Here is a 26,787-nt window from a genome sequence, read left to right on the forward strand (position 1 = left end):
TCGGTTCGATGACTCATTAAATCTCGCAGCTTGGAGCCGCGAGATTTCTTCAAGCGTCGTCACGCGTCATCTGCCCCCTGTTTCTCTCTTTGCCATGCGTCGAAGACAGAGTGGCCAGCAGTTTAAATCTTGTAGCATGAAACTGCGAGATTACGTGAGCATTATTTTGGGAAAAAAATTCTTAATCAGAGTGTTATTTTATATTTTATTTCTTTTTAATTATAAAACGAGAAAAAACTCTGTGGCAGAAGGCCTGGACTTAGCACGCGTACACAATACACTTGTCTTGCCTGCGAGAGGCCACGTGGACATATCACGTGACCTTCAGCTTCCGTACCAACGGCCTATCGTGCAGCCGAAGCCACCTGAAATCCGCGCATACGACAATGGCGGCCGACACGCAAAAGCAAAGCAGAGAGGCCAAAGCTTCCCTGCCCGGTCAATTCCTTTCAAAGCAACCGAAAGAAAGAAATTAAGACGGGAAAGGGACAGAAACCACGAGAAAGTGAAGCAGAGAAGGGAAGCACATATGCCGCATTTGCATTCCGTTTGGTAATAGAGAAAACCACAAATTAAAGCGTATAAGCCCAAGTGAGTATGGAGGAAAAAAGACGAAAAGGCATGTAATTTTCATTTCTTTTTCTTTTCTCGCCTAGTTTATCCGAACAACGTGCTAGTGAGAGAGAGAGAGAGAGAGAGAGAGAGAGCTGGTGTTTGGCGGTGGGCGGGAGAGTGTTGAACCCGTGGCCGTGGTTGAGATTGAAGGCGGCGAGGGATGTCGAAGGAGACTCAGATATCGTTGGCGGAGTCGTCGATGTTTCCAGGGTTTAGGTTTTCGCCGACGGACGAGGAATTGATATCGTTTTACTTGAAGCAGAAGATCGAGGGCTCCGAGAGTCGCGTCCAAATCATCTCCGAGATTGAAATCTGTAAACACGAGCCTTGGGACTTACCAGGTTAGTTCTCCAATTCAATTATTTCCATTTTTAATTTAAAAAAGGAGGTGCGTTTTGTTTGTTTGTTTATTTTTATATATTTAAAGTGTTTAAAATACTTTTCTATTTTCATAGATTCTTATTCAAAGGAAAAATTAGAAAATCTTGTTGACGTTCCATAAATAACTTCCATTTTTACTTTCACTAGTCGTGGCCCTCGTGGGCACTTTGCGGCTCTTTATTTTTGAAAATGTTCACAAAATTATAAAATATTAAAGAATATTTTAATTATTAGTTTATATTTATTTTGAAGCAATGGTTGCAGCAAAAATAAATAGGAGTTGAAGGGTTTTTAAGTTTAATCATAAACTAGCCATCTACGGCTTACTATTTTGTTTTAATTTTTTTTAAAAAAATTAAATAGCGTAAGGGCATTTTGAAATAGTTGTAGATAGGTATCAGAGTCTTTTGAAATAATTATGAGTAGTTATAGAGATAAATTTGACATAATTATAAGGATATTTTGGAGTAGTTGTGAGTAGTTAAAGGAATATTTTGGAATAATTATTCGTAGTTATAGGGATAAATTTGATATTTTCATGCCTTTTATAGTAGTATAGAAGAAGATATTTAGGAATGGTTAGAGGTAGTTATTTTGAGATAATTATGAGTAGTTATAGCTTATAGGGACACATTGGGCATAATTAAAAGAACTATTTTAGATAGTTATGGACAATTACAAGAGTGTTTTGGGATAATTGTACATATTTATAGAGATAAATTTAATATGTTAAAAAATTGCTAAAGAGAAATTCTCCTTTACAATATGAGAGATTAGAGATGATGAAATTACAAATTTATTTACTTTTTCTCTTTTTACTTGCAAGGTGACAATAAAGAGCTAAAAATAAAAGAAATTAGGGAATTAAATTAATATTTTATATTTTATAAAATAAATGTGGAGTGTCATTTTTTGAAATGTCGATAGTGTATAAACTTTTCACTAACAAATAATTTGGAAAATCTGAATTTTATCCATAATTATTGACTTATTGTTACTAGCAATAAATATACATTTCTAACAAAGTATATGTACTCTTATTTTCTCTTACATTCTTTTGATTAGTCATCTATTAAAATTGCAAATTGCAGTCTGTGTGGTAGTGCTTAGTGTATTTTAATTAAGTAAATTTTGAACATTGACTTTCTCAGATAATAAAAACAACTTCATTAGGAAAAAAAATAATTCCAAGAAGAAGACGATAAGAAATCCTCCATGACAGCTAGAAACAAAATTACAGCTGTGCTGCATTCCATTTCATTTGAGCATTAGACAGTGGCAATCCCCCCAAAACCCCCAAAAGAATATGCCTAAAAAGAAGTGAAAACAAGTGACTCTCTCACAGCAAAGGCGAAGAAGTCTTCCGATTTGTGAAAACATTGCATTCCTTTCAAGCCAAAATACCCATAGAATAGCGCACACAACACAATACCAAAAAATACTCGCTCTTTTAGTCTTCCCAGAACTCCAAAAATTCACCAACAAAAAATCATACTCTGCTTGCTACATAGACCTCATCATAATAGGAACAAAGAGTTCAATAGGTACCTTGCCACCTAATAGTAAAGAAAAAATGATCATTAAGCTTGCTTGAGTCATTGACCTCTATGTCATTGAAACTCCTAAAGAAATGGAAATATCAAGAAAAAGAGCCCCCCTAGAAAGGTAGAAAGCTGAAATTGGTGCATTGTAAACATAAGAAAATCTGAACAAATGTAGCACAAATAGCTCCAACGAAGTCTCACGGTCTCACCCAATCAAATACCCTCTAAGAACCAAATCCTATCACAATTACCCACTTTAAAGTGAGTAATGGAGAAGAAAGGACAGACTACCTAGGAAAAAGACTTAAGGAGCGGTATGGGTAACATTGTCAATCCCTTTGATATCCCACCCATTTTGATGCATTCCATATGTTGTGAAAATAACGCCTCTTCCAACAATGCACAGTGGAATAAACATTGTAAAGGATCAAACAATACCATATGCAACAATCTCAATGGTGAAATACAGAAATTATCCACAACCATAGCAATATAAAGAAAGTAAAGATAAGAGCAACGACACTAGGAATTACGTAGTTCAGCAAAGCCTACATCCACGGGAGCAATTAGTAAGAGATTCCACTATGAAAATCAAAGATACACACTCAATGATCTTCTCTCCTTCTCTTACCCCTCCCTTGCCTTCTTGCATGTCAAAATATGCCCAAAAGAACATATATAACAAGCCCTCGGAGGCTTCCCTCCGAATCTCCAACCGTCACACCATTTACATTCAAAATTCAAATATTTTCTCGCAGTCCAGAAGTATTTGTCGACGAGAATAGGGCACTCGTCGACGAGTCTTGAAACTTTGAGATTTCTGGCTCTCGGTATCTCCTCGTTGACGAACACTCTGTGCTCTTCGACGAGTCTTTACTGCTGCCCTGCACCAAAAACACATCCATATGTTTTTCTCCCTTTTGTTTATAAACCCCCGAAGTATAAGAGTCATACCATAAACAACAATCTCCACCTTGACAATTATATGCCCCTTAGGAAAACTCAAAAAACATATCTGACTGCTCTACCTTGAAGTCAGAACGCTCGGTCGGGATCGTCTCCCTTCTAGCACTTGGAAACATGCACCAAGTCCAAGCAACATTGCTTGAACTTTTCGATAGCAATTTCATCTTCTACCATCAACCCCGATACAGTTGTAGATGCAGTACCCGAATACTTCACCCTAGGCTTCCAACAAGACCTTTCCACAACAGTAAACATAAAAACTATTGCAAGCCTTATATCACCAAAACCCCCTGTATAGTCTTCAATAAAACGAACAATTGACGGTTCACTCTGTTGCCTGCTGAAACACCCCATTGCACAATCATGGGAAACCTTTGACATATCCCGGACATCATAGCTCGTCCTTGGGTACTGTACGGTAGACATTCCATATTGATTTTCCATAGAACCCCCTTGAGACAGCAAACAAAGTCTCCCTGCGGTTCCATCCATAAAGCCATCCTGAGATAACATCAATCTCCCTGTAGCCCTATCCACAAAACCACCCTGAGATAATACCAATTTTCCTTCAATTTTGTCCATGCGAATCAGCAAATGAAGACCCATCTTGGTTGTACCCAACACATTCATGTCAAAACTTTTAACAGAGTTTCCAACTTATTAGCCTCAGTCAAAGCTTTTCCAGCCAATAACATGTTATTCACACACAACATATACATCACTCCACGCCATCCTATCACCCTCTTCCAAACTAGATCCTCACCAACTCACTTGAGTAGTGATCTGATAATACATATGAGCCCACCGTGATCCTGCTGGTCTCTCGAGCTAAAAAACTCCCTGCAATATGAACTATGTTATCTCTGCCCTGAGTTTGTTGCTCCACCTGCATCACATACTCATTCAAAAGTGTTACTGTTGACCCTAGATAAAATTCCCCAAATTTCTGCCCTGAGTCCCTAACTCCACCTGAATAACATGATTGCTGCTATTGCAGTTTACTGGGATTTGTTTCTCTTCCTTTACTTGAGTACGCTGTCCCATGACTTTATCACCAAAAACCCTGTCCTCGATCACCCCTTTGTTTACTATAGGATCACTTAGCTTGCACCCACCTTTCTTATACCCCAGAAAAGTGTACGGTCCGAACATAATACCAAACCTAGATCCTCCATCACTAGAATAGTGCACCAGTGGACATCCACTCGCAACCGAGTAGTCTACCGCAAAATCTGCCCACAATTCACCTGCAGCTTTCCCATCTAGCGATACATTTGACGATCGATCACATGAGAAACGCACCATACTCACTGACTTCACCAAGAAGTACCCTGTAAGCCCTACATATGACCTGCCCTGCTCACAAAACTTCTTAAATGAAACCAGCATACTCAGCCCCAATGTTTGACTTGAGAATCTCTCTCCCGGTTTGATTCTCCACCTCAGCCACTGCATGAAGTACACCAAGACTCTCATGATAAACACACGAAATACATATGTCTATCCCTTGGTGCTATCATCATTTGTTCCCAAATATCTGAATACATGTAGTCACCCATATGCTCTAACCGCATATGCCACAAGATATCTGACTTGGATTCAACAGTTGCAACTCCACCTACTATCGTAACATCCTGCAGTGCATAGATATTTCCTGCCAGTTTTTCCTCATTTCATCACTATTAAGTTACCTTCACACACTTTCAATTCTCCACATTCAGACTCGTAACAATATTCGTTACGATCTAAAATTCCCAATGAAACACCATTCTTCCTTTTACCCGATTCGAGCTTTACATCACTTATGATTCTTACAACACCATTATACATTTTGATTTTGACATTTCCAATGACAAACATTTTGCATGAAATATCATTTTCAATCAAAATACAACTAGCATAAACTGATCTGTAGGTGTCAAACCATTTTTAAGGATAAAAGCATCCAGTATCTAAGATCCAGGAATCACCCGTGAGGCACTCCGAGCCCAATGAAACATGTAGCATATCTCTATCACTACATTATGAGTCTTCCTCCACTACACTTGAAGATTTTGACAAACCCTCTGACATATATCGGCATTCCCATTTTCACAAAATTAATGCCGGAGAATTCTCATCCATGACGTGATACAACACATCCTTAGCCAAATAAAGACAAATGATTGCTCCTAATTCATTCCAAGTCGTTGCATCCATGCTATCCGGTTGAAATTATGTATAAATCTTTCACCAAACCTTGTTGCACTAAGAGATCCTTCAATTCATAGGCCATACAACATGCTCTGATACCAATTGTTATGAAAATAACGCCTCTTCCAACAATGCACAGCGGAATAAACATTGTAAAGGATCAAACAATATCATATGCAACAATCTCAATGGTGAAATACAGAATATATCCACAGCCATAGAAATATAAAGAAAGTAAAGATGAGAGCAACGACACCAGGAATTATGTGTTTCGGCAAAGCCTACATCCACGGGAGTAATCGGCAAGAGATTCCGCTATGAAAATATAAGATACACAATCAATGATCTTTTCTCCTTCTCTCAGCCCTCTCTTACTCTCTTACATGTCAAAATATGCCCAGAAGAACATATATAACAAGCCCTCGGAGGCTTCCCTCCAAATCCCCAACCGTCACACCGTTAACATTCAAAATTCGAATATTTTCTAGCAGCCCAGAAGCACTCATCGACGAGAACAGGGCACTGGACTCTGGCTGCTGCTCGTGGAGGGAGGGGCGACAGTGGACTCTGGACTCTCGTCTCTCTTCTTTCGGTTTCTTGCTCGCAGCTTTGCGAGAGCCTCAGCAAAAAGGAAGATTGCTGGCTGGAGTTTTTGCGGCTGGCTGTGATTGCGAGTGTGCAACAACGATGGAGGTGGAGGGTGAAGCCGAAGGCTAGAGGTAGAGGCTCGAAGGGTTAGAGCAGGAGGGGATCCGAAGGCTAGGGCTTTTCGGAGTTCGAACTTCGAAGGTGGAGGCAGGAGGCAGTAGAAAATTTGGAATCTAGGGTTTTTTTTTTTGAAGTTTGAAGATGGAAGAAGAAGAAGAAGAAGGCTTTGAGAGTTTGAGGTATGTATCCGAATGCCGCATGATGTTAATTTATACAAATAAATTGTGTAGTGGTAGCGGTGGAATTATTGGGTTGAATGATGGATCTACAGAGTATCTTTGCGAGATTTTTGTTTTTCACTGTATACGCTCACGGGTTGCACAACGTGCACAATCACGTGGGAAAAGAAAAATTAAATCTGAGAATACTCAGAACAGCCCTGAAATTCCTCCCTCCAATTTTTTTTTTCCCCACATGATTTCCAAACAAATTTCGGAAGAATAGCCGAAATTTGCCGAAAGCTCGAAATTTCGGTCGAATTTTTTCAAAACCGAATCTCTCTCTCAATTTCCTTTCGGGACCCCTCGAAATTTTGACATTTCGACCAAAATTTAAGTCCTTGGACACCAACTCCCGGGTCCTGTGGAACCTCACACCAATATGCTTGGTTCTTGCATGATACACTTGATTCTTCGCCAAATAGATGACACTCTGAATCTCACAATGCAGTTGAACTCCACCTTATTGTATACCCAGCTTCTTGATTAGACCTGTAAGGCACAATGCTTCCTTGACAGCTTCGGCGACTGCCATATATTTCGACTGAGTTATTGATAATGCAACCAGAGATTGTACCATGGACCTCCAACAAATAGGCCCTTCCACAAGGGTGGACACATACTCTGTTGTAGACCTCCTGTCATCCAGATCCCTTGCATAATCTGCATCTACATATCCCACAACTAATGGATCACTCTATTGTTTGCTGAACATGATGCCATAGTGAGAAGTACGCCGCAAGTATCTGAAAATCTATTTGACGGCATCCCAATGCCATGTACCTGGATTTGCAAGAAACTTACTTACCATACTGACAGCTGGGGCTAGGTTTGGTTTTGTACATATCATAACATACATTAAATACCCCACTGCACTAACATAGGGGACCTTTGACATGTCACGGATATCATCATCTGTCCTTGGACATTGAGCGGTAGACAATCTAAAATGATTCGCTAACGGTGTACTTACCGGTTTTGCATTAGTCATGCTAAACCTCTCCAACACCTTCTCCACATAACCGACTTGAGATAACCATAATGTTCTTGCTATTATGTCCCTGCGAATCTCTATCCCAAGAATCTTCTTGGCTGTACCCAAATCTTTCATATCACACTCTTGATTCAACAGAGTCTTCAATTGATTTACCTCAGTCATATCCTTTGTAGCAATTAGCATGTCATCAGCATAAAGCAATAGAAAAATAAGAGAACCATCATCAAGACTCTTGACATACACACAGTAATCATACTCACACCTTTTGTAGCCTATCTAGATCATATAGGAGTCAAAACGTTTGTACCATTGCTTCGGAGTTTGCTTCAGCCCATAAAGTGACTTCTTTTGTTTACAAACCAAATGCTCCTGTCTGAGTTGACTGAACCCTTCTGGCTGTACCATATAAATTAGCTCCTCCAAATCACTATGGAGAAATGTTGTCATTACGTTCATTTGCTCCAAATGCATATCATAATGTGCCACTAATCCCAACATTGCCCTGATGGAAGTGTGTCGACCACAGGTTAGAAGATTTCATCATATCAACTCCTTTCTTTTGCGAGTAACCCTTTGCTACTAACCGAGCCTTGAACTTTTGACCTTCCTTTTCTGATACTGCTTCTTTCTTTGTATACACCCACTTGTAACCTATCGTTCTCTTCCTTTTTGGAAGCTCCACTAGATCCCATGTCTAGTTCTTATGCAATGACTCAATTTCCTCCACCATAGCTCCCATCTATCTACTTTTCTCGTGGTTGTGCACCAACTCTTGCAAAGTAGTTGGATCCTTGCAACTGGTAATGAGAGCATAAGACACCAGATCATCAAATCCATACCTGAGCGGTGGCCTGATAGTGCGTCTAGGTTTGTGTATAGCAATATTGTGATCTTGCTGGTTTCCCGAGCTAGAACTCCCTGCATTCTGAACATTGTTATCACTGCCCTGAGTTTCTTACTCCATCTGCACCACATGCTCATCTATGCTCTAGTTTTCTGGCACTTGTTTCTCTTCATTTTCCTCCTGAGTACGCTTCACCATGAATTTCTCATTGAAAACCACGTCTCTACTGATCACCACCTTATTTGCCATTGGATCCCATAGTTTGAACCATTTAATACCTTTTTGATACCTCAGAAAAATGTAACGTCTAGACTTTGCATCAAGTTTTGATCTCTCCTCACTAGAAATGTGCACATAGGTTGGACAACCAAATACTCTCAAACCGAAGTAGTCTACTGCATTACCTGTCCACACCTTCTCTGCAACTTTTTTCTCTAATGATGTCCTTGGTGATCGGTTAACCAAGAAACACGTCATACTCACTGCCTCGGCACAAAAATTCTTTGCCAGCCCTGCATTCAACCTGAGACACTGAGTTCTTTCAACAACCGTTCGGTTCATCTTTTTTGCCACACCATTTTGTTGTGGTGTCTGGCGTACTGTGAAATGTCTCCTTATACCATGCTGCTCACAAAATTCCATGAATCTCGAATTAGCGTACTCGGTTCCATTGTCTGATTTAAGGCATTTAATTCTCCTCCCAGTATGATTTTTCACCTAAGCTTTCTACAATTTAAACTTGGCAAACGTCTCTGACTTGTGCCGCATGAAGTGCACCCAGACCTTCCATGAGTAATCATCAATAAAATTCACGAAGTACATATGTCCATCTCGCAATGCTACTCTCACCTGATCCAAACATCTGAATGAATGTAGTCAAGAATACCCTCCGTCTTGTGAGTGGCTGTTTTGAACTACATCCTGTTCTGTTTTCCAAGAACTCAATACTTGAAGAAATTTAGCGTGTATGTTTTAAAACCCTTCAAAAGATTCCTCTCATGAAGTTCCTTCATCCCATGCTCACCTATATGCCCTAACCGCGTATGCCACAAAACAGTATTATTTAACTCAAAATTTGCAGCTGCAGCTCCACCTACAATTGTAGTACCCAGCAGTGCATAGATATTTCCCTCCAACTTTTGCCCCTTTATCACCATTAGAACGCCTTTACACACCTTCATTACTCAACTTTCAGACTTGTAACTGAACCCATTACAATCCAAAGTTTCCAATGAAATTAAATGCTTCCGTAGATCTGGTATGTGTCTTACATCACATAATGTTCTCATAACACCATCAAACATTTTAATTCTTATGTTCACTATTTCAACAATTTTGCATGAAACATCATTTTCCATCAGGTTAGAACCAAAATTAACTGACCTATAGGTGCTAAACCATTCTTTATTTGGTGTCATGTGATAAGAGCACGCCGAATCTAGGATCTAAGAATCCGTAAGATGATTTGATCCTGATGAAATAGAAAGCATATCACCATCATTGCTCTCCGAGTCTCCTTTTTCCACTACATTTGATGATTTTGAAGAGCCCTCTTGATTTTCTGCATTTCCTTTCTTCTTTCCCAGACACTCCGATTTTATGTGCCCCTTTTTTTCCGAACTTAAAACACCGAATATCCTTCTTCTTCTTGGACTACGACCGAGACTTATTATAACTTGATCCGCTCCGGAACTTGCTTCTCCCATGTCCCCAGTTATCCTTTACCACAAGCCTTCACCTTGTGAAATTTCATCGCTAGCCTTATTTCTTTGATGAAAGCCCAGTAGAGTGCTTGTAACCTCTTCCAAATTAGGAGTTTCTTTATCCCATGTTAGAGTAGTAACCAGATTTACATACGTATGAGACGCTGGTAGGGAATTTAATGTTCGCAGAGGATTTCTTCTCCTCGTGGATCAGGAAAGCTATTAAATCACCTATAATCTGATTAAATACATTGATGTGTTGGTTCAAATCCGAACCCTCTGCAATCTTAAGCCAATACAACTTCTTCTTAAGATATAATTTGTTCGTTAAAGACTTAGACATATACTAGCTTTCAAGTTTCTACCAAACAGCCGCTGGAGATTCCTCATCCATGACGTGATACAACATGTCATCGGCCAGACAAAGCATGATAGTCGTCACAACCTTTGCTTCCAATTCCTTCCAACTTGTTTCGTCCATGCCTTCCGATTGACCTCTGTATAAAGCCTTCACCATACTTTGCTGCACTAATAGATCTTTAACCCTTCTCTGCCATAGTCCAAAGTTTCCCGTTCCATCAAACTTAACAACATCGAACAATGAATGTGCAGCGGAAACAAATGATCTTACAACGCAACAACCTATAGTGAAATATGCAAAAAACACAATCACGCAGATTATATGAAAGCTATAAAATAATGACACGAAGAATTACGTGGTTCGGCAATGCCTACATCCACGTGAGCAATTGGCAGTGAAAACCAACTTCCCAATTCAAAATTCGAAAACCAGCGCTGAGTAATCGAGCCAAACCGTTGACGGTTTTAGACATACCGTCGACAGTTTAAAGCTGAGACCAAACAGTCGATGTAACAGGACCAAACAGTCGATGTAATAGGACCAAAACCGTTGATGGTTTCAGGCTTGACTTTGGTTTCCTCCTGCAAGTTAGGATTCATGTTTTCTACCATGCTTTTTCTTTGTACATGCATTCCCTCAACATATGAGCCGCATATTACAACAACTAATTTATGCTTATTGATGTAGCAGTAACACAACAATAATGCAATATAACTCAAGTAACCATTAACATATTTAATAATTTTAGAAGTAGGTTCAAGGAGATATGTGCTCCCTTTAAGAATTTCTACATTAATTTTTTATGACTACCTCATGAATAGAGCTGGTTTGGTTAACTAAACCATACCCCTCAAACTGCTAATTGAACTAATGTTTTAGTTCACCAGAAAATGTGAACTGAAGCTGAACTGTTTCAAGCAACTGATTGAAATTTGATTAACCAGTTTTTAGGTTAATATCCAATGATTAACCAAATCGTTGCATTCAATTTTAAATTTAAAAATTGCTACAAAGTAATATTTTTTCTTCCATTGTAATTAATATGTAAATTTAAAAATTCAGATATTAAAATTTGAACATTGATAAGAAGTCATAAATTTATATACTTTAAATTGGCATCCTATATAAGTTTAAAAACAATAAAAAAAAAAATCCATAATCCATGTTCTAATCCTAGAAAAAAAACAGATTGTTATGCATTGCTTTCTAACTGTGTCTTGCGCCTCACTTCGCTTATGCAAGAGTTTCTAGGGAATAGGATTAAGTTATTGTGCACTTTCTTTAGTTATTTGTGCAATATAGAAGGATGGCTGAGAAATCATTAAGATCATTGGGCTTAATTTTTGCCATTATCCTCTTAGATCATGTCAAATTCCAGTTAATTCCTAATTAAGTGTAATGGTAATTTGGTTTATGTTATATTTGTAGCAAGATGATGGTGAGCTTATGTTTTTCTTCATTAATTCACTATAGTTTTTGGGTTTCTTGACTTTGAACTATATGAATTGTCTTTTCAATCAGTTTTATTAATTATTTTGAGTTCAACTAACTAATTTAGTGGGAAGAACTAATGTTTCTATGCTGGCCGCTTCATAAAGGTTTAGCATCTAGAAAGTGTGTTTGAGTTGTTTGGAGCAGATAAGCACAACACTTGCTATCTGGTCCGTTTACTTGGCTAGAACTTGGAATTAGTCAAATTATTCGAATATGTATATCTATCATTTTTCTTTTTTGGCTTAGGAAAAATTGAGGTTTTATATATGAAAATTTCTGATGACTCACAATAACTATACAAGATCTGTGTGTTATTGCTGAAATATGTTTTGATGCTAAATAAATCTGTAAGTAATGCTAGGAGCAAGGGATCTTCAGTGCAATCATACTGAAATTTGTTTGAGCTTTTTTTGTTTCAGAAGTATTCAACATTATGATTAGTATTTGTTTAATGCTTAGTGCAGATACTATAACTCTTCTGCAGTTTTTTTTTTTTCCTCTTTTGGGTATTTGTAAAGAAGAGACACATTTTTTTTTGGGTTTCTTTTAACAACTGATTGGCGCTTGGTTTCAATCTTTTCTTTTTTTCTCCTGCAACCAGCCAAATCTGTTATTCAGTCTGATAATGAGTGGTTCTTCTTTACTCCTCGTGGAAAGAAATACCCAAATGGTTCACAAAGTAAGAGGGCAACAGAATATGGGTATTGGAAAGCAACTGGGAAAGAACGTAATGTGAAGTCAGGTTCTAAAGTAATTGGTACAAAGAGGACATTGGTCTTCCACATAGGTCGAGCACCTAAAGGAGAGAGGACAGAATGGATAATGCACGAGTATTGCATGTGTGAAAAATCTCAGGTGATTTCTTTTATTTTTCAAATATTGATTTTTTAAATTTTTTAACATGGTAGATTTGAAATGTTGTTTGCTAAGTGTTATAGAGACCTTTTCATAGTAATACTTCTAGCTTCCAAAATAGTTTCCATTGCAGTCCCATAATCAGAAAACAGGAATCCTCTTTGTGCTATTTTTCTCTAAAATTTCCTTAAACTATTCATAGTGAAAAATAAATTAGGCTATAGGCAATGTGACCTGCAAAATGTGGCTCTTAGGTATGTCTTTGGCCATGTGTTAAATTGCAAGAAGGGGCATGTGAGGTGCATAGCCTTATGGTAAGCAAAAGTTGTGAATCTTTTCTGCATTAATTTGTTCATATGTACATCCCAATATATAATACGATTACCTATTCTAAATAAGGAAACAATTCCCTTACTGAATAATATCAAATCCCCCATATTTACCCATTTTCCTAATTTGTGTATTATTTACAATGATACTTGGGATTGGGATTTTAACACTCCCCCTCAAGTTGGATCATAAATTTTAATCATCTCCAATTTGCTAATGAGATTATCAAAGTTCTATCGTCCCAACCCTTTAGTGAAGATATCTACTGTTTGTTCCTTGGTAGGTACATAAGTCATACAGATAATTCCTTCTTCAATTTTCTCTTTCATGAAGTGTTTGTCCACTTCCACATGTTTAGTCTTGTCGTGTTGAACTGGATTGAGAGAGATGCTGATAGCTGCCTTATTGTCACTATAGAGTTTGATAAGAAAGTTCACCAGGACTCGTAATTCTTCCAAGAGTTTCCGTAGTCACAGTCCTGAATTCAGTTTCAGCACTACTACGAGCCACCACATTCTGTATTTTGCTTCTCCAAGTTACCAGATTTCCCTAGACGAATGTACAATAACCTGTGGTGGACCTTCTATCTTCCACTGATCCTGCCTAATCTGCATCTGTAAAGATCTCTGCTACCTTGCTTTCACATTTTTTTAAAGAAGAGTCCTCTTCCCGGGGATCCCTTGAGATATCTAAGGATCTTGTACACAACTCTAAGTGGGTTTCTTTTGGTGAATGCATGTGTTGACTTACTACACTGACTGCAAATGCAATATCTGGTTTAGTATGTGATAGGTAGATTAGCTTGCCAACCAATCTCTGATACCTCTCCTTTTCCACTGGTATTCCACAGGCTTCAACCCTTTTTACCGCTTCCATCGAGGTTTCGCTGGGTTTGCATCCCAGTATGCCAGTTTCAATTAGGAGATCAGTAACATACTTTCACTGAGAAACACTAATTCCCTTTTTCGTTATCACCACTTCCATGCCCAAAAAATACCGCATTTGTCCCAAGTCTTTAACTTCAAATTTAGCAGCCAAAACTTTCTTCAATCTCTCCATCTCTACAGTATCATCACCAGTAAGGATTATATCATCAACATACACTAGTAGAATTGTTCTTTTACCTCTTTCAGAATGTTGGAAGAACAATGTATGGTCTGATTGCCCTTGTCGATAACCTTGATTCTTTATTACTTTTGTGAATTTGTCAAACCATGCTCTGGGAGATTGTTTGAGGCCATATAAGGACTTCTTGAGTTTGCACACTCTGTTTTCTTCACCTTTCCTATTGAATCCTGGTGGTATAGTCATGTATACTTCCTCTTCTAACTCTCCATTTAAAAAGGCATTTTTAATATCAAGTTGTTGTAGTGGCTAATCTAAGTTGGCTGCCAAGGACAAGAGAACCCGAACTGTATTTAAGTTTGCCACTGGTGCAAATGTCTCCGTATAGTCAATGTCGTAAGTTTGTGTAAAACCTTTTGCAACAAGTCTGGCTTTATATCTTTCAACTGTTCCATCAGATTTATATTTTATTGTGAAGACCCATTTACAACCCACTGGCTTCTTCCCTTTCGGTAGATTTGTCAACTCCTAAGTTCCATTTTTTTCTAGGGCTCGCATTTCTTCCATGATTGCCTCTCTCCATTTAGGTATTTCTTAAGCTTCTTGAATGTTCTTTGGCATTTTCATCCTGTCAAGGTTAGAGACAAACGCGCGATATCTAGTAGACAAGCTTTTATAAGACATGTATTTAGACCCAGGGTCTTGAGTACATGACCTGGTTTGTTTTTTGATTGCAATAGGTAAATTGATATCATCAGGTACAGGATTATCAGAAGAAGACTCAATCACCAGATCGGGATTGGGCATGGGCTCATGGTTATTCTGAGCCATCATCGGTTCCAATGCTCTTGGTGCCTCAGGTATGAGATTCTCCCTATTCTTTGTTTTTGGCTTTCTTGAGTAAACAAGTATGTCTGCGTTGTTTTGCTCTCCTGTATCTCCCCCTGAGGTTAAGTGTTTTGTTGTGTTTGGCAGGTCAGGAAGTAATGCAATGGAAGACTCGATAGATGGGTCAAGGAATGAAGCAACAGGAAGGAATGAAAGGACAGGAGGCTCAATAGGTGGTACCGGTTCAGATGACACAGATTCAATAGTAAAGAGGTCAAATAACCGATCTTCACTCCATTTCTCTCCCTGAAGAGAGGGCTTTGGGAAATAAGGAGTGGTTTCAAAGAAAGTAACATCAAGACTAACAAATAGTCTTTTTGAGACCGGATTATAGCATTTGTAGCCTTTCTAGGTAGGAGAATAACCAAGGAAGACAAATTTAATGGCACGAGGATCCAATTTATCTCGGTGGTGTGCATGAACATGAACAAAAGCAGTGCAACTAAAGATTTTCAGCGGGAGACTGGAGGGGAGTCGAGAGGTAGGAAAGTGTTCCTGGAATTTCTAAAGAGGGGTGACAAAGGAAAGTGCTCGACTCGGCATTCGATTAATGAGATGTGTGGCTGTTAAAATGGCATCGCCCCAAAAATAATGTTTCATATTGGTAGTAAACATTAATGCCCGGGCTACTTCAAGTATATGTCTATTTTTTCGTTCAGCAACCCCATTTTGTTGAGGGGTATTCGCACAAGAACTTTGATGAACAATCCCATTTTTTTGAAGATAAGTTTCCAAAATAGTATTAAAATATTCCGTACCATTATCAGTACGAAAAATTTTAATATGAGTTTGGAACTGTGTATGAATCATGGAATGAAAACTGATGAAAATGGAGCGGACTTCAGTTTTGTCTTTCAGTAAGTAGACCTAACAAAGATGAGTATGGTCATCAATAAAGGTAACAAACCATTTTGTATTGGTGCGATTGAGGGAACGTGAGGAAGACTGACCCGATGTTTGAATTGACGAAATCATTTTATACAGCTGATCCAACTGTTCAGGACTGAATGCACTAGTTGAAGAGGTATTGGTGTTTTCTCCTTGTAATCTTTCAGTTGACCCGTCAGTGCTAGCCTGGTACCCGTGATTTTTTTGGTATTGTCTTGGCTTCCAATCTGCCGGTTTTCCATGAATTTCCCAGCAGGTATTTTTTAAATGACCTGTTTTTCGGCAATGGTCGCACCATAATTTACCTTTTTGTGGTCGTTGACTAGGTCCCCCTGGACCTTTTGATACAAGGGCAGAAACATCAGGCCCATTAGTGTGCCCATATATTTTTTGGGCGGATACGGGTATGGGGAGATCCAGCCCAACACAATCATTTTGGGGCCTCAGCATCACACGCCTCCTGTTCTCCTCCCTCCTAACCTCTGCGAAGACCTCTCGGGTTGAAGGAAGAGGTTGTCGGCCAAGAATTCGTCCCCTTACGTCGTCAAGCTCTCGGTTCATGTCGGCAAGGAACTCGAAGACCCTTTTGTTTTCGAGCTTCCTTCGGTATCGTGTATTGTCGCCGGAGCACTCCCACTCCTCGTCGATGCTCAGGTCGAGCTCCTGCTAGAGATGGGTCATCTCCATGAAATACTCGGTAAGGCCTCTCTCACCTTGCCTCATCTGTCAGAATCGAGTCTTGATTTCGAAGATGTGCGAGTAACTCTCGATGTCAAAGTATGTCTCACGAACGGCTTCCCAGACATCCTTCGCTGTTAGCAAGAACAAGTAGACTTTTCCGATTGACGGCTGCATCGAGTTGACGAGCCAAGCCGTGACCATGGAGTTTTCAGACCTCCATTTTTGTAAGGCTACAACGTCGGTAGGGTCTGGTTTCCTCTGTTCACCGGTAAAATAACCTAGCCTCCCTTTTCCTTCAATCACCAATTTTATGGATTGAGCCCACTCACGGAAATTTTTTCTGTTTAATTTTTCCTATGAGAGTGGAAAGGCTGTGTTATCTAGCCCATTCGAACCTCCAACAAATGTGGCCTCTGAGTCACTGTTGATATTTGCAGAAGAGGTCAACCCTCTACTGTTGACGGTGCCGCTGGCCATAGTTAGCTAAGGTAGAGAAACCCTAGCTTTGATACCATGTAAGCAGAAGCTGTGAATCTTTTCTGCATTAATTTGTTACATCCCAATATGTAATACGATTACCTATTCTAAACAAGGAAACAATTCCCTTATTGAATAATATCAAATCCCCCATATTTACCCACTTTCCTAATTTGTGTATTATTTACAATGATACTTGGGATTGGGATTTTAACACCTTAGGTGAGACGACCTAGGATGCATGCCTGAGCATTGCAGTGTGCACCTTGATCACATGCTAAGTGAAGAAGTAGGCAGAGAAGTAGGAAGATTTGGTGGATACTTCTATCTTTCAAACATAATCAAGAGCTTGTGTCTTGTTTCAAGCAGAGGGAACTAGAAAAATATTTACATTTTAGTAAGGGAAAAGAAAACCCATTTGAATTCAATACAACATGAAAACAGAATAAAATTTCTGTATTTCTTGAATTCAATCTTTGTACGTCCCAATTTACAATATATAATACAATCGAAGGTTCTAAATATGGAAATAATCTCCTTACAGAATCACTCTCAATAATATACAATCTTCTATATTTACCTACTTTCCTAATTTACTCAATATACCCAAGGATACTTGGGATTTCAACACTCCCCTTCAAGTTGGATCATAAATATTGATCAAATCTAACTTGCCAATGAAATCATCAAAGTTCTGCCGTGCTAACCCTTTTTTTTTTTTTTACTAAAGGAGGGCGGAACCTCCATTTATTTATTGATATACCCTCACTTTTGGCGGAGAAATACTGCCGTGCTAACCCTTTAGTAAAGATGTCTACAGTTTGTTCCTTGATAGGTACATAAGTCATACGGATGGTTCATTCTTCAACCTTCTCTTTGATAAAATGTCGGTCCACTTCCACATGCTTAGTCCTGTCATGTTGAGCTGGATTGAGAGAGATACTGATGGCTGCTTTGTTGTCACAATAGAGTTTGATAGGGAATTTCAACGGAATTTGTAATTCTTCCAAGAGTTTCCGTAACCACATTCCTTCACATATTCCTTGTGCGACTGCCCTGAATTCAGCTTCAGCATTGCTTCCAGCCACTACATTCTGTTTTTTGCTCCTCCAAGTTACCAAATTTCCTCATACAAAGGTGCAATATCAAATGGTAGACCTTCTGTCTTCCGCTGATCCTGCCCAATCTGCATCTGTGAAGATTTCTACTTCCTTGCTTTCACATTTCTTGAAGAAAAGTCCTTTGCTCAGAGAACCCTTGAGGTACTTGAGGATCTTATACACAACATCTAGATGAGTCTTTTTCGGTGAATGCATGTGTTGGCTTACCACACTTACCGCAAATGCAATGTCGGGTCTGGTATGCGATAGGTAAATTAGCTTACCAACCAATCTCTGATACCTTTCTTTTTCAACTAGTATTCCACATTCTTCGACATTTTTTACGGCTTCAATCGGAGTTTCACTAGGCTTGCAACCTAGCATGCCAATTTCGGTTAGGAGATCAAGGATATACTTTCGCTGAGAGACACTGATACCTTTTTTTGATTTAGCAATTTCCATTCCCAAGAAGTACCGCATTTTTCTTAGGTCTTTAACTTCAGACTCAGCAGCTGCGACTTTCTTTAATCTTTCCATCTCCACTGTATCATCTGCTGTTAGGATTATATCATCAACATATACTATCATAATAGTTTTCTTGCCACTTTCAGACTGTTGGAAGAACATAGTGTGATCTGATTGCCCTTGTTGATATCCCTGATTTTTAATCACTTTTGCAAATCTGTCAAACCATGCTCTGAGAGATTGCTTGAGTCCATACAAGGACTTCTTGAGTTTACATACTCTGTTTTCTTCACATTTCTTACTGAAACTTGGTGGTATCGTCATGTAGACTTCTTCTTCTAACTCGCTATTTAGAAATGCATTCTTAATGTTGAGTTGCTGTAGTGGCCAATCTAAATTAGTTGCCAAGGACAAGAGGACCCGAGCTATATTCAATTTTGCCACTGGTGCAAATTCCTCCGTGTAGTCAATGCCATAAGTCTGTGTAAATCCTTTTGCAACGAGTCTGGCTTTATATCATTCAACCGTCTCATCAGTTTTATATTTCATTGTGAAGACCCATTTACAACCAAGTGGCTTCTTCCCTTTCGGCAAATTCAGAACGTCTCAAGTTTCATTTTTCTCTAGGGCTCACATTTCCTCCATGAGAGCCTCCCTCCATTCAGGAACTTCCAAGGCTTCCTGAATATTCTTTGAAATTTGAATATTCTTTGAAATTCTCATCCTATCAAGGTTAGAGGTAAAAACATGATATCCTGTAGACAAGCTTTTATAAGACAAGTATTTTGACCGGGGATATTGAGTACATGACCTGGTTTGTTTTCTGACTGCAATGGGTAAATTGATGTCATCAGGTGCAGGTTTATTAAAAGGGAGCTCATGACCATCTATTACCTTATCGGGATTGGGCATGAACTCATGGTTGGTCGGAGCTATCACTGGTTCCAACTCTTTTGGTGCCTTAGGTATGAGATTCTCCTTGTTCTTTGTGTTTGACTTTCTTGAGTAAACAAGCATTTCTGTGTTGTTTTGTTTTTCTACATCTCCTCCCAAGGTTAAGTGATCTTTTGTACGTGATAGGTCAGGAAATGATGCAATGGGAGGCTTAGGAAATGATGCAATAGGAGACTCAGAAGATGGCACAGAATCAGCAGTAGAGAAATCAAAGAATTGATCTTCACTCTATGCCTCCCCTTAAAGAAAGGGCTTTGGGAAGTAAGGAGTGGTTTCAAAGAACATGACATCAAGGCTAACATACAATTTTTGTGTGACAGGATCATAACATTTGTAGCCTTTCTGAGTAGGAGAGTAGCCAACAAAAATGCACTTAATGGAATGAGGATCCAATTTATCTTGATTGTGAGCATGAACATGAACAAAGGCAGTACATCCAAAGATTTTCAGAGAGAGCTTGGAGTGGAGTCGAGAGTTTGGAAAACATTCATCGAATTTCTGGAGAGGAGTGGCGAAGGAAAGAACCCAACTAGGCATTCGATTAATGAGATATGTAGCTGTCAAAATGACATCACCCCAAAAAAACTTTTTCATATTTGTAGTTAACATCAATGTTCGAGCTACTTCAAGAATATGTCGATTTTTACGTTCAGCCATCTCACTTTGTTGAGGGGTATCCACACAGGAACTTTGATGAACAATTCCATTTTCTTGAAGATAATGTCCCAAGATATCATTGAAATATTCCGTACCATTATTAGTACGTAAAATTTGAATGTGAGTTTGGAATTGTGTTTGAAGCTTGGAGTGGAAACTGACAAAAATAGAACGGATTTCAATTTTATTTTTCAACAAGTAAACCCAACAAACACGAGTATGATCATCAATAAAAGTAACAAACCACCTCGGGTGAGTGCGATTAAGAGAGCGTGAGGGCCCCCATAAAATACTGTGAATCATAGTAAAGGGTTTGGATGGTTTGTATGTCGATTTTTGAAAGGAATTACGCTGGTGTTTTGCAAGTTCACAAATCTCACATTGAAATTCAAAAGACGTTTTATTTGAAAAAGTGGAAGGAAATAAATGTCTTAGATATTGAAAATTTGGATGACCCATCCTAGAATGACATAACAAAATTTCACTATCCTTAGAAACAGATGCAGAATCAAAAATAACAGTTTTACATTGTTTACTCACATTCGCTTCCTCAAGGTAGTAGAACCCTCACACTCCTTAGCACTGTCAATCGACTTTCTTGATGATAGGTCTTGAAAAACACAATGAGAGGGAAGTAGCATAACATTTGGAATTCTTAGTCAACTGGCTAATGGATAGTAGGTTGCAGGATAAATTAGGAACATGAAAAATGGACTCTAGTGTGATGGAGTCAGAGAGTCGGATATTCCCTTTGCCTGCGACAGACGAGAGTGACCCTTCTGCAATTTTAACTTTCAAATTTCCAGCATAGGGTGAATATGATGAAAAAAGATGATAGGCATCAGTCATGTGGTCAGAAGCACCAGAATCAATAATCCAAGGAGTTTTGGATCTAGAGGTTCTATTTAAAGCTTGCAAAAAATTACCTCTTTGGGCTAAAACCTGAAGAAATATTTGTGAAAGAATCAACAGGTGTAGCAATTTCATCGAATTGTATCGACATAGGTGCGTCAAAATGAAAAAAATCGTTCAAGACACTAGGCTTCAACAATAAACAATCATCCGGTAAACTCGTTTTGGCCTCCTGAATTGGCTGGCATTCCGCCTTCTCTTTAGCAATTCATCGTCAGTGCTATGAAATCTAAGGACAAAGGTTAGAGAATGCACAGTCTGAGACTCCGTACAACAATCGCAAACTGGAGTTGTCGAAAAATCGATCAACGTCGATGAAGCTCTCAACGCAGGTGACTTGAAATTTGTCGGAGCGTCAGGCCCCCTGAGGCGCAACGTAGTTGTATTGTATACCATAGCAGCCTTTTCGGGTGTGTCGAAAGTCTTGAGCCAAACCCGCGATCTTCAGATAGGATCTCCGATCTCCACCGCCCATTTCCCCCACGATCGCTGTTGGACGCCGTGATACTTCATTGCTGTGGTTAACTGCTGCTTCCCCAAGCGGTGATTGAGCAAATTCTTTCGAAAATTTTTTGACGACTCGATTTGGAATTAAAATTCGCTGTTTGGTTGAGTGACTCGATTCTGATCTCGTTGACATGCTTCTTCACCCTCTGTAGGTCTTCTGTGAGCAATCGACATAGATCTTGTTCGCCGGCTGCAATTGGAGTTCTCGGAGTCGCCTCGATGCCACCATTGGACCCGATCCGAAAGACCCCATGATGGAGGTGGCTTCAGAGTCTTCATTGAGAGTTTCAGAGGAGCTCGACCCTCTGCTGTTGACGCCGCCATCGGCCATTGCTAACTAAGGTTTAGAAACCCTAGCTCTGATACCATGAAAACAGAATGAAATTTCTATATTTCTTGAAATCATCTCTTTGTACATCCCAATTTACAATATATAATACAATCGAAAGTTCTAAATATGGAAACAATCTCCCTACAGAATCACTCTCAAATCTCAATAATATACAATCTTCTATATTTACCTACTTTCCTAATTTACTCGATATACCCAAGGATACTTGGGATTTCAACACAACAACTACAACAGACCAAACCTTAAATCCCACAGCATGCCTGGGCATTGAAGCGAACACCTTTGATCATGTGCCAGTTGAAGTGGGCAGGCTTGGTGCATATTTCTCTCTTTCAAACATAATCAGGACCTTGTGCTTTGTTTCTGACATAGGGAGCTAGCAAAATATTTACATGTTAGTAAGGAAAAAAAACCTCATATTTGAATTCACTACAACAACTACAACAAACCAAACCTTAAATCCCATAACACTCTTTAAAAAATAAAATTAAAAAAAAAAATAAATAAAGCCAACATTTTCTTTCAATAACAAAACTGGAAAATTTTATGATTGCTGGTCTCTTCCTGTCATCAAAATATGGATTTAGAAAATTTACCCTAAAAAATGAGGGGAAATCAAACTACGATAAAAAAAATTCATAAGATCTTGGTCGAGTTTTGGTTAAAACAAGATTCTCAAACTTGGAGAAATTAGGAACTCAAGTCAACCTTGCAACTTGTACTGCAATTTAAGAAAACTATGATATTACGTCAAATCTGTGGAAAAAAAAATTAATAACAATTTGTTTACAAAGTCAATATTTATTGTATTGGCATTTATACTCACTTTTAATAAACACATTGCTCTCTTCTTCCTCTATTGAATGCCTGTCCCTTGTGCCATGCGCCGAAGCTAGCTCCTGGGTGCCCTTTGCACCTTATTTTGTCTTTTTCCAACCAACTATGAATATATAGCTATAAAATACTAAATTGGAATACTATCAAAGTGCTAGCTGGAAGTCCACAGGTCCAGGATTGATATCTACCTGGAGCATCAAAATTTATCCAATTTTAATTGTAGTTGTGATTGGATTTGTCAATATGGAATTATAGTTCCCAAAATATGAAAATGCAAGCTGACAATTTGGACAGAATCTGCCCAGAGAGTTTGGATTTGTACTCTAAATGATGCTTCCACACGCATGTGAGGTAGATTGCGTGATCCAGTTAATTTATGGTTAGCTTTGAAAATTGAATAGCCTAGCTAGAGATTTTATGTTGGAAATTTTTTGCAATCTCTAATAGCATTTATGCCTCATAATTGCATATTTTCGAATAAACATATTTGAAAATTTAAACTAGGAAAGTTTATAAGTCAAATCATCTGAGCTTGGTAGTGTGAAAAAAAAATTTATAAATTAAGATAAACCATAGGTCGTGAATCCAAATGTTAGTTCTTATTCAACCTAAAAAAAATTAAATTCTTATTGGACAGCAAATTATGAATGTTATTTCCTGAAATTAGCAGCTTTGTGGTATGTTTCATCTTCTTAATCTCATTTCCAATTACCAGCAATGCTCGTTTAGTTTGCAAATGTGATTTTGGTTGAAATGTCCTTTCCGGAAAGTAGCAGCTTCTATGTAATGGCCTTATAGTAGCTAGTAGCTACTTTAACATGTTTGTGCTTGCTTGACAACATCTGTTCTTCCAATAAAAAATATATGCCAGTACTTGCTAAATTTTACTGTCATGTATCTGTAGGAGTCCTTGGTCATTTGTCGTCTTCGGAAGAATCATGAATTTCGCTTGGCTGAAACTACAAACCGAGATTCTCCAAATCAAAGGGACACATCTCCTCCAAAAAATAGTAATGCCATCTCTAAAAGTGGTATTGATCAAATGGCCGTGTTTGGAGGGGATGGGAGTCATGGGACTAGGGAAGGTTGCTCAAAGAACTGTAGCAGCAGTTATGATTCTTATTCTGTCGAGCAAATTGATTCTACATCTGAATCTGATCCAAAAGTGGCAAATGAATTTTCTCAGCCTGAATGTTCTGGGTACCAGAAGGTTTGAACTTCTTTTTTTTTTTCATTAATTTGCTCTAGCTTAGACACCATCATTTTTAAAAATGGTTCATATTTTCTTCCAAAGAAGTGATTCCTTAAATATGACTAGGTGACTTGTCTAGCCTAATGGCTCTCAACATAAAGATTACTCTGGCCAGCCCTAAAAATACCAGCTTAGCCTAGTCCCTACACACAATCCCACACACTCTTTACACTGTTTTGTATATAAATATGTAAAAGTAAATAAATATAAATGTTAAACTAATTTTGTGGGAGAAGCAGCAAGCCTCTAGCTTTAATTTGGAAGAGGAGCATGTATAGCTACACCTCCTCACCTCACTTCACGCCCTCATTACAACCAAATGTTAAGGGAGGCACACACAATCCCACATTAGGTGCAAACATGGAACTGGGATATGCAAATGCATCTTGAAGAATCTTCATTGATGGGCTTCCTCATGGGCTTATGCACCTTCATATACTTCTGAGTGAATTTAAGGCTTGATGATTGTATTGTGCTAGGCTCAGGCCAAGTAAATTTTTTATGCCTATGCGTAGGCAGTTAGGCCTGGCTTGAAGATGATTTCAGATACCCAATGCTCAGGCTTAGGCTTTATATAAATTGTGGTCATCTACATGGAACTATCTAGTGGCCAAATTTAGCTCAATATAGATTGAAAATGAATTATTTGTCCATTTCATAGGAGTTTTTTTTCTTCTTTATTTAATGTTGAGTTTTTATAAAAATTTTCAGGATGATGGCAATGAGGATGATTGTTATGCTGAGATATTGAAAGATGATATAGTCAAGCTTGATGAATCTTCATTGCCCACATCTGATCTCTTTCGTATCGTTGCTAACAAGTCTGAGGCAGATAGAAAATCGAAACAACCGATGCAAACAAGAATTTCACAGGTGCAACCTTTTCAGGGCACAGCGAGTCGAAGAATTAGATTGAAGTTGCAAGTGCAGGAAGCAGGGAGGTCCAATACAAAAGGATCAAATGCATTGAAAGTTGGCACCATGGGGGATTTATCGAAGAGAGTGACTTATCCAAACTTGGAGCAACAATCCAAATGGTCGATAAGCATGGTTTCAACCAGGCTTGTATTTGCCGTTTTCATTTTGCTTGTAGTTCTGTTGGGAGTGGAAATCCAAAGGCCTTCCTGTACCAACCTTATCAGGAGGGTGTGTGGTTATTTGTTTTGACATTTTCACTGGTATGGATACCACGTCCACCTTTAAGCTTTGATTCTAAAGTGAAAGTTTAGTTAGTCTAAAAGTCGATGTAAGATAAGTTTAAGCTTTGATTGTAAAGCGAAAGTTTAGTTAGTCAAAAAGTTAATGTAAGATTAGTTTAGCTTTATGTTACATTCATATGTGCCAAATTCTCTTATCCTCCTCAATGTCTTTTTCAGTCTTGTGTATATATATATGTTTTTTTTTTTTGTGTGGTTTACCAACTTGTGTTTGTGAGATGACTTCGAGACTATTACAAGGGGCAGTATAATTTTGTTTGGATGATGAAATTTGATAACTTCAAAAATGTGCAATGTACTACTTCAATAATGTTGCATATTTCTATTAGGCATCATTTGATGAAAGAAAGAAAAATAAAGAGAAAATTTTACTTTATTATATTTTTCACATTACATACTATAAAAAATAAAAAAAATATTTTACAGTAATTAAAAAATTAAGAAAAATTATATATAATATATAAAATTAAAATTGTGTTCATTAATTTGTTATTGATTTTATTTTCATTTTGACTTTTCTTAATAAGCAAATACAAAAGAAGCGAATTATATTTTCTTTACTTTCTCTGATAGTTGATATTTTCAAGTTTTAAACAGTCTATTCTTTGTTTTCAGAAAAAGGATTATTGGAAGGCTAAATTATCTAAAAAAAAATTAAGGAAGTAATTGATTTTTCCTTTCCTACTGTTTCTTGGCTGTCCAGTTCATGTGCATTTATTTTCTGAGTACTTCGAAACAAAATAACAAGAAGAAACAAATAAGAACATACTTTGGAAACAAATCTATTCCTTATTCGCTCAAAGGGTTCACAAAATTAGTCATTGGGTTACTGTTGTTGGATCCAAGTTTTTCACAATCTTTCACCTCTTCATAGATATACCAATCTCTGATAAATTACAGCTCAATAAAAATCCATATGATGTTTCCAATCAATCCTTAAAGAAAATCCCTAGGATTCTAAACTTCAAAGACATTAAAAACAGCCCCTCAAAATCTAAAATCGCTAGGATTCTAAGCTTCAATCGATGCACAAGATTTAGATTGGAGACCTATCCAATGCACAGTATTTGAGTTGACTATGTTGTAATATATATTACTAAAATATTATATATTATAGTATATTGTGTATAATATATTCTTAATTAATAATAATTATATTATTCATTGAAAAGGTAATTATCATTATATTATGTTTATTTTTAATATAATATATTGGTGCTCATGATTTTTCGAGTATTCAAATAATTCATTCAAATAACTAATCCATTAATTGAAGAGACTTCTGTCTTGACAATATTTTTGTCCTTAGATTGTTTGGCTTTAAAT

At 38.0% G+C, this 26,787-nt stretch overlaps 1 protein-coding gene across 1 annotated transcript; it reads left to right on the plus strand.

Annotated features, from left to right (window-relative positions):
• Window positions 1-376: 376 nt before the first annotated feature.
• On the plus strand, window positions 377-25,661 carry LOC131149827 (NAC domain-containing protein 40-like). The gene is made up of 4 exons (XM_058100594.1): window positions 377-956; window positions 12,626-12,879; window positions 23,897-24,202; window positions 24,956-25,661. Exons 1-4 carry the CDS (start codon window positions 776-778, stop codon window positions 25,409-25,411), a joined length of 1,197 nt encoding a protein of 398 aa, XP_057956577.1. The 5' UTR covers window positions 377-775; the 3' UTR covers window positions 25,412-25,661.
• Window positions 25,662-26,787: the final 1,126 nt, after the last annotated feature.

This window comes from Malania oleifera, chromosome 2 (assembly GCF_029873635.1).
Source record: "Malania oleifera isolate guangnan ecotype guangnan chromosome 2, ASM2987363v1, whole genome shotgun sequence".
Classification (NCBI taxonomy): domain Eukaryota; kingdom Viridiplantae; phylum Streptophyta; class Magnoliopsida; order Santalales; family Ximeniaceae; genus Malania; species Malania oleifera.

Excerpts from the sequence above, each read along its gene's own strand:
- LOC131149827 (XM_058100594.1), top strand. The coding sequence starts at position 776 with ATGTCGAAGGAGACTCAGATATCGTTGGCGGAGTCGTCGATGTTTCCA. Across the intron at positions 957-12,625 it reads CGAGCCTTGGGACTTACCAG|CCAAATCTGTTATTCAGTCT; the intron begins GTTAGTTCTCCA and ends TCCTGCAACCAG. Across the intron at positions 12,880-23,896 it reads GCATGTGTGAAAAATCTCAG|GAGTCCTTGGTCATTTGTCG; the intron begins GTGATTTCTTTT and ends ATGTATCTGTAG.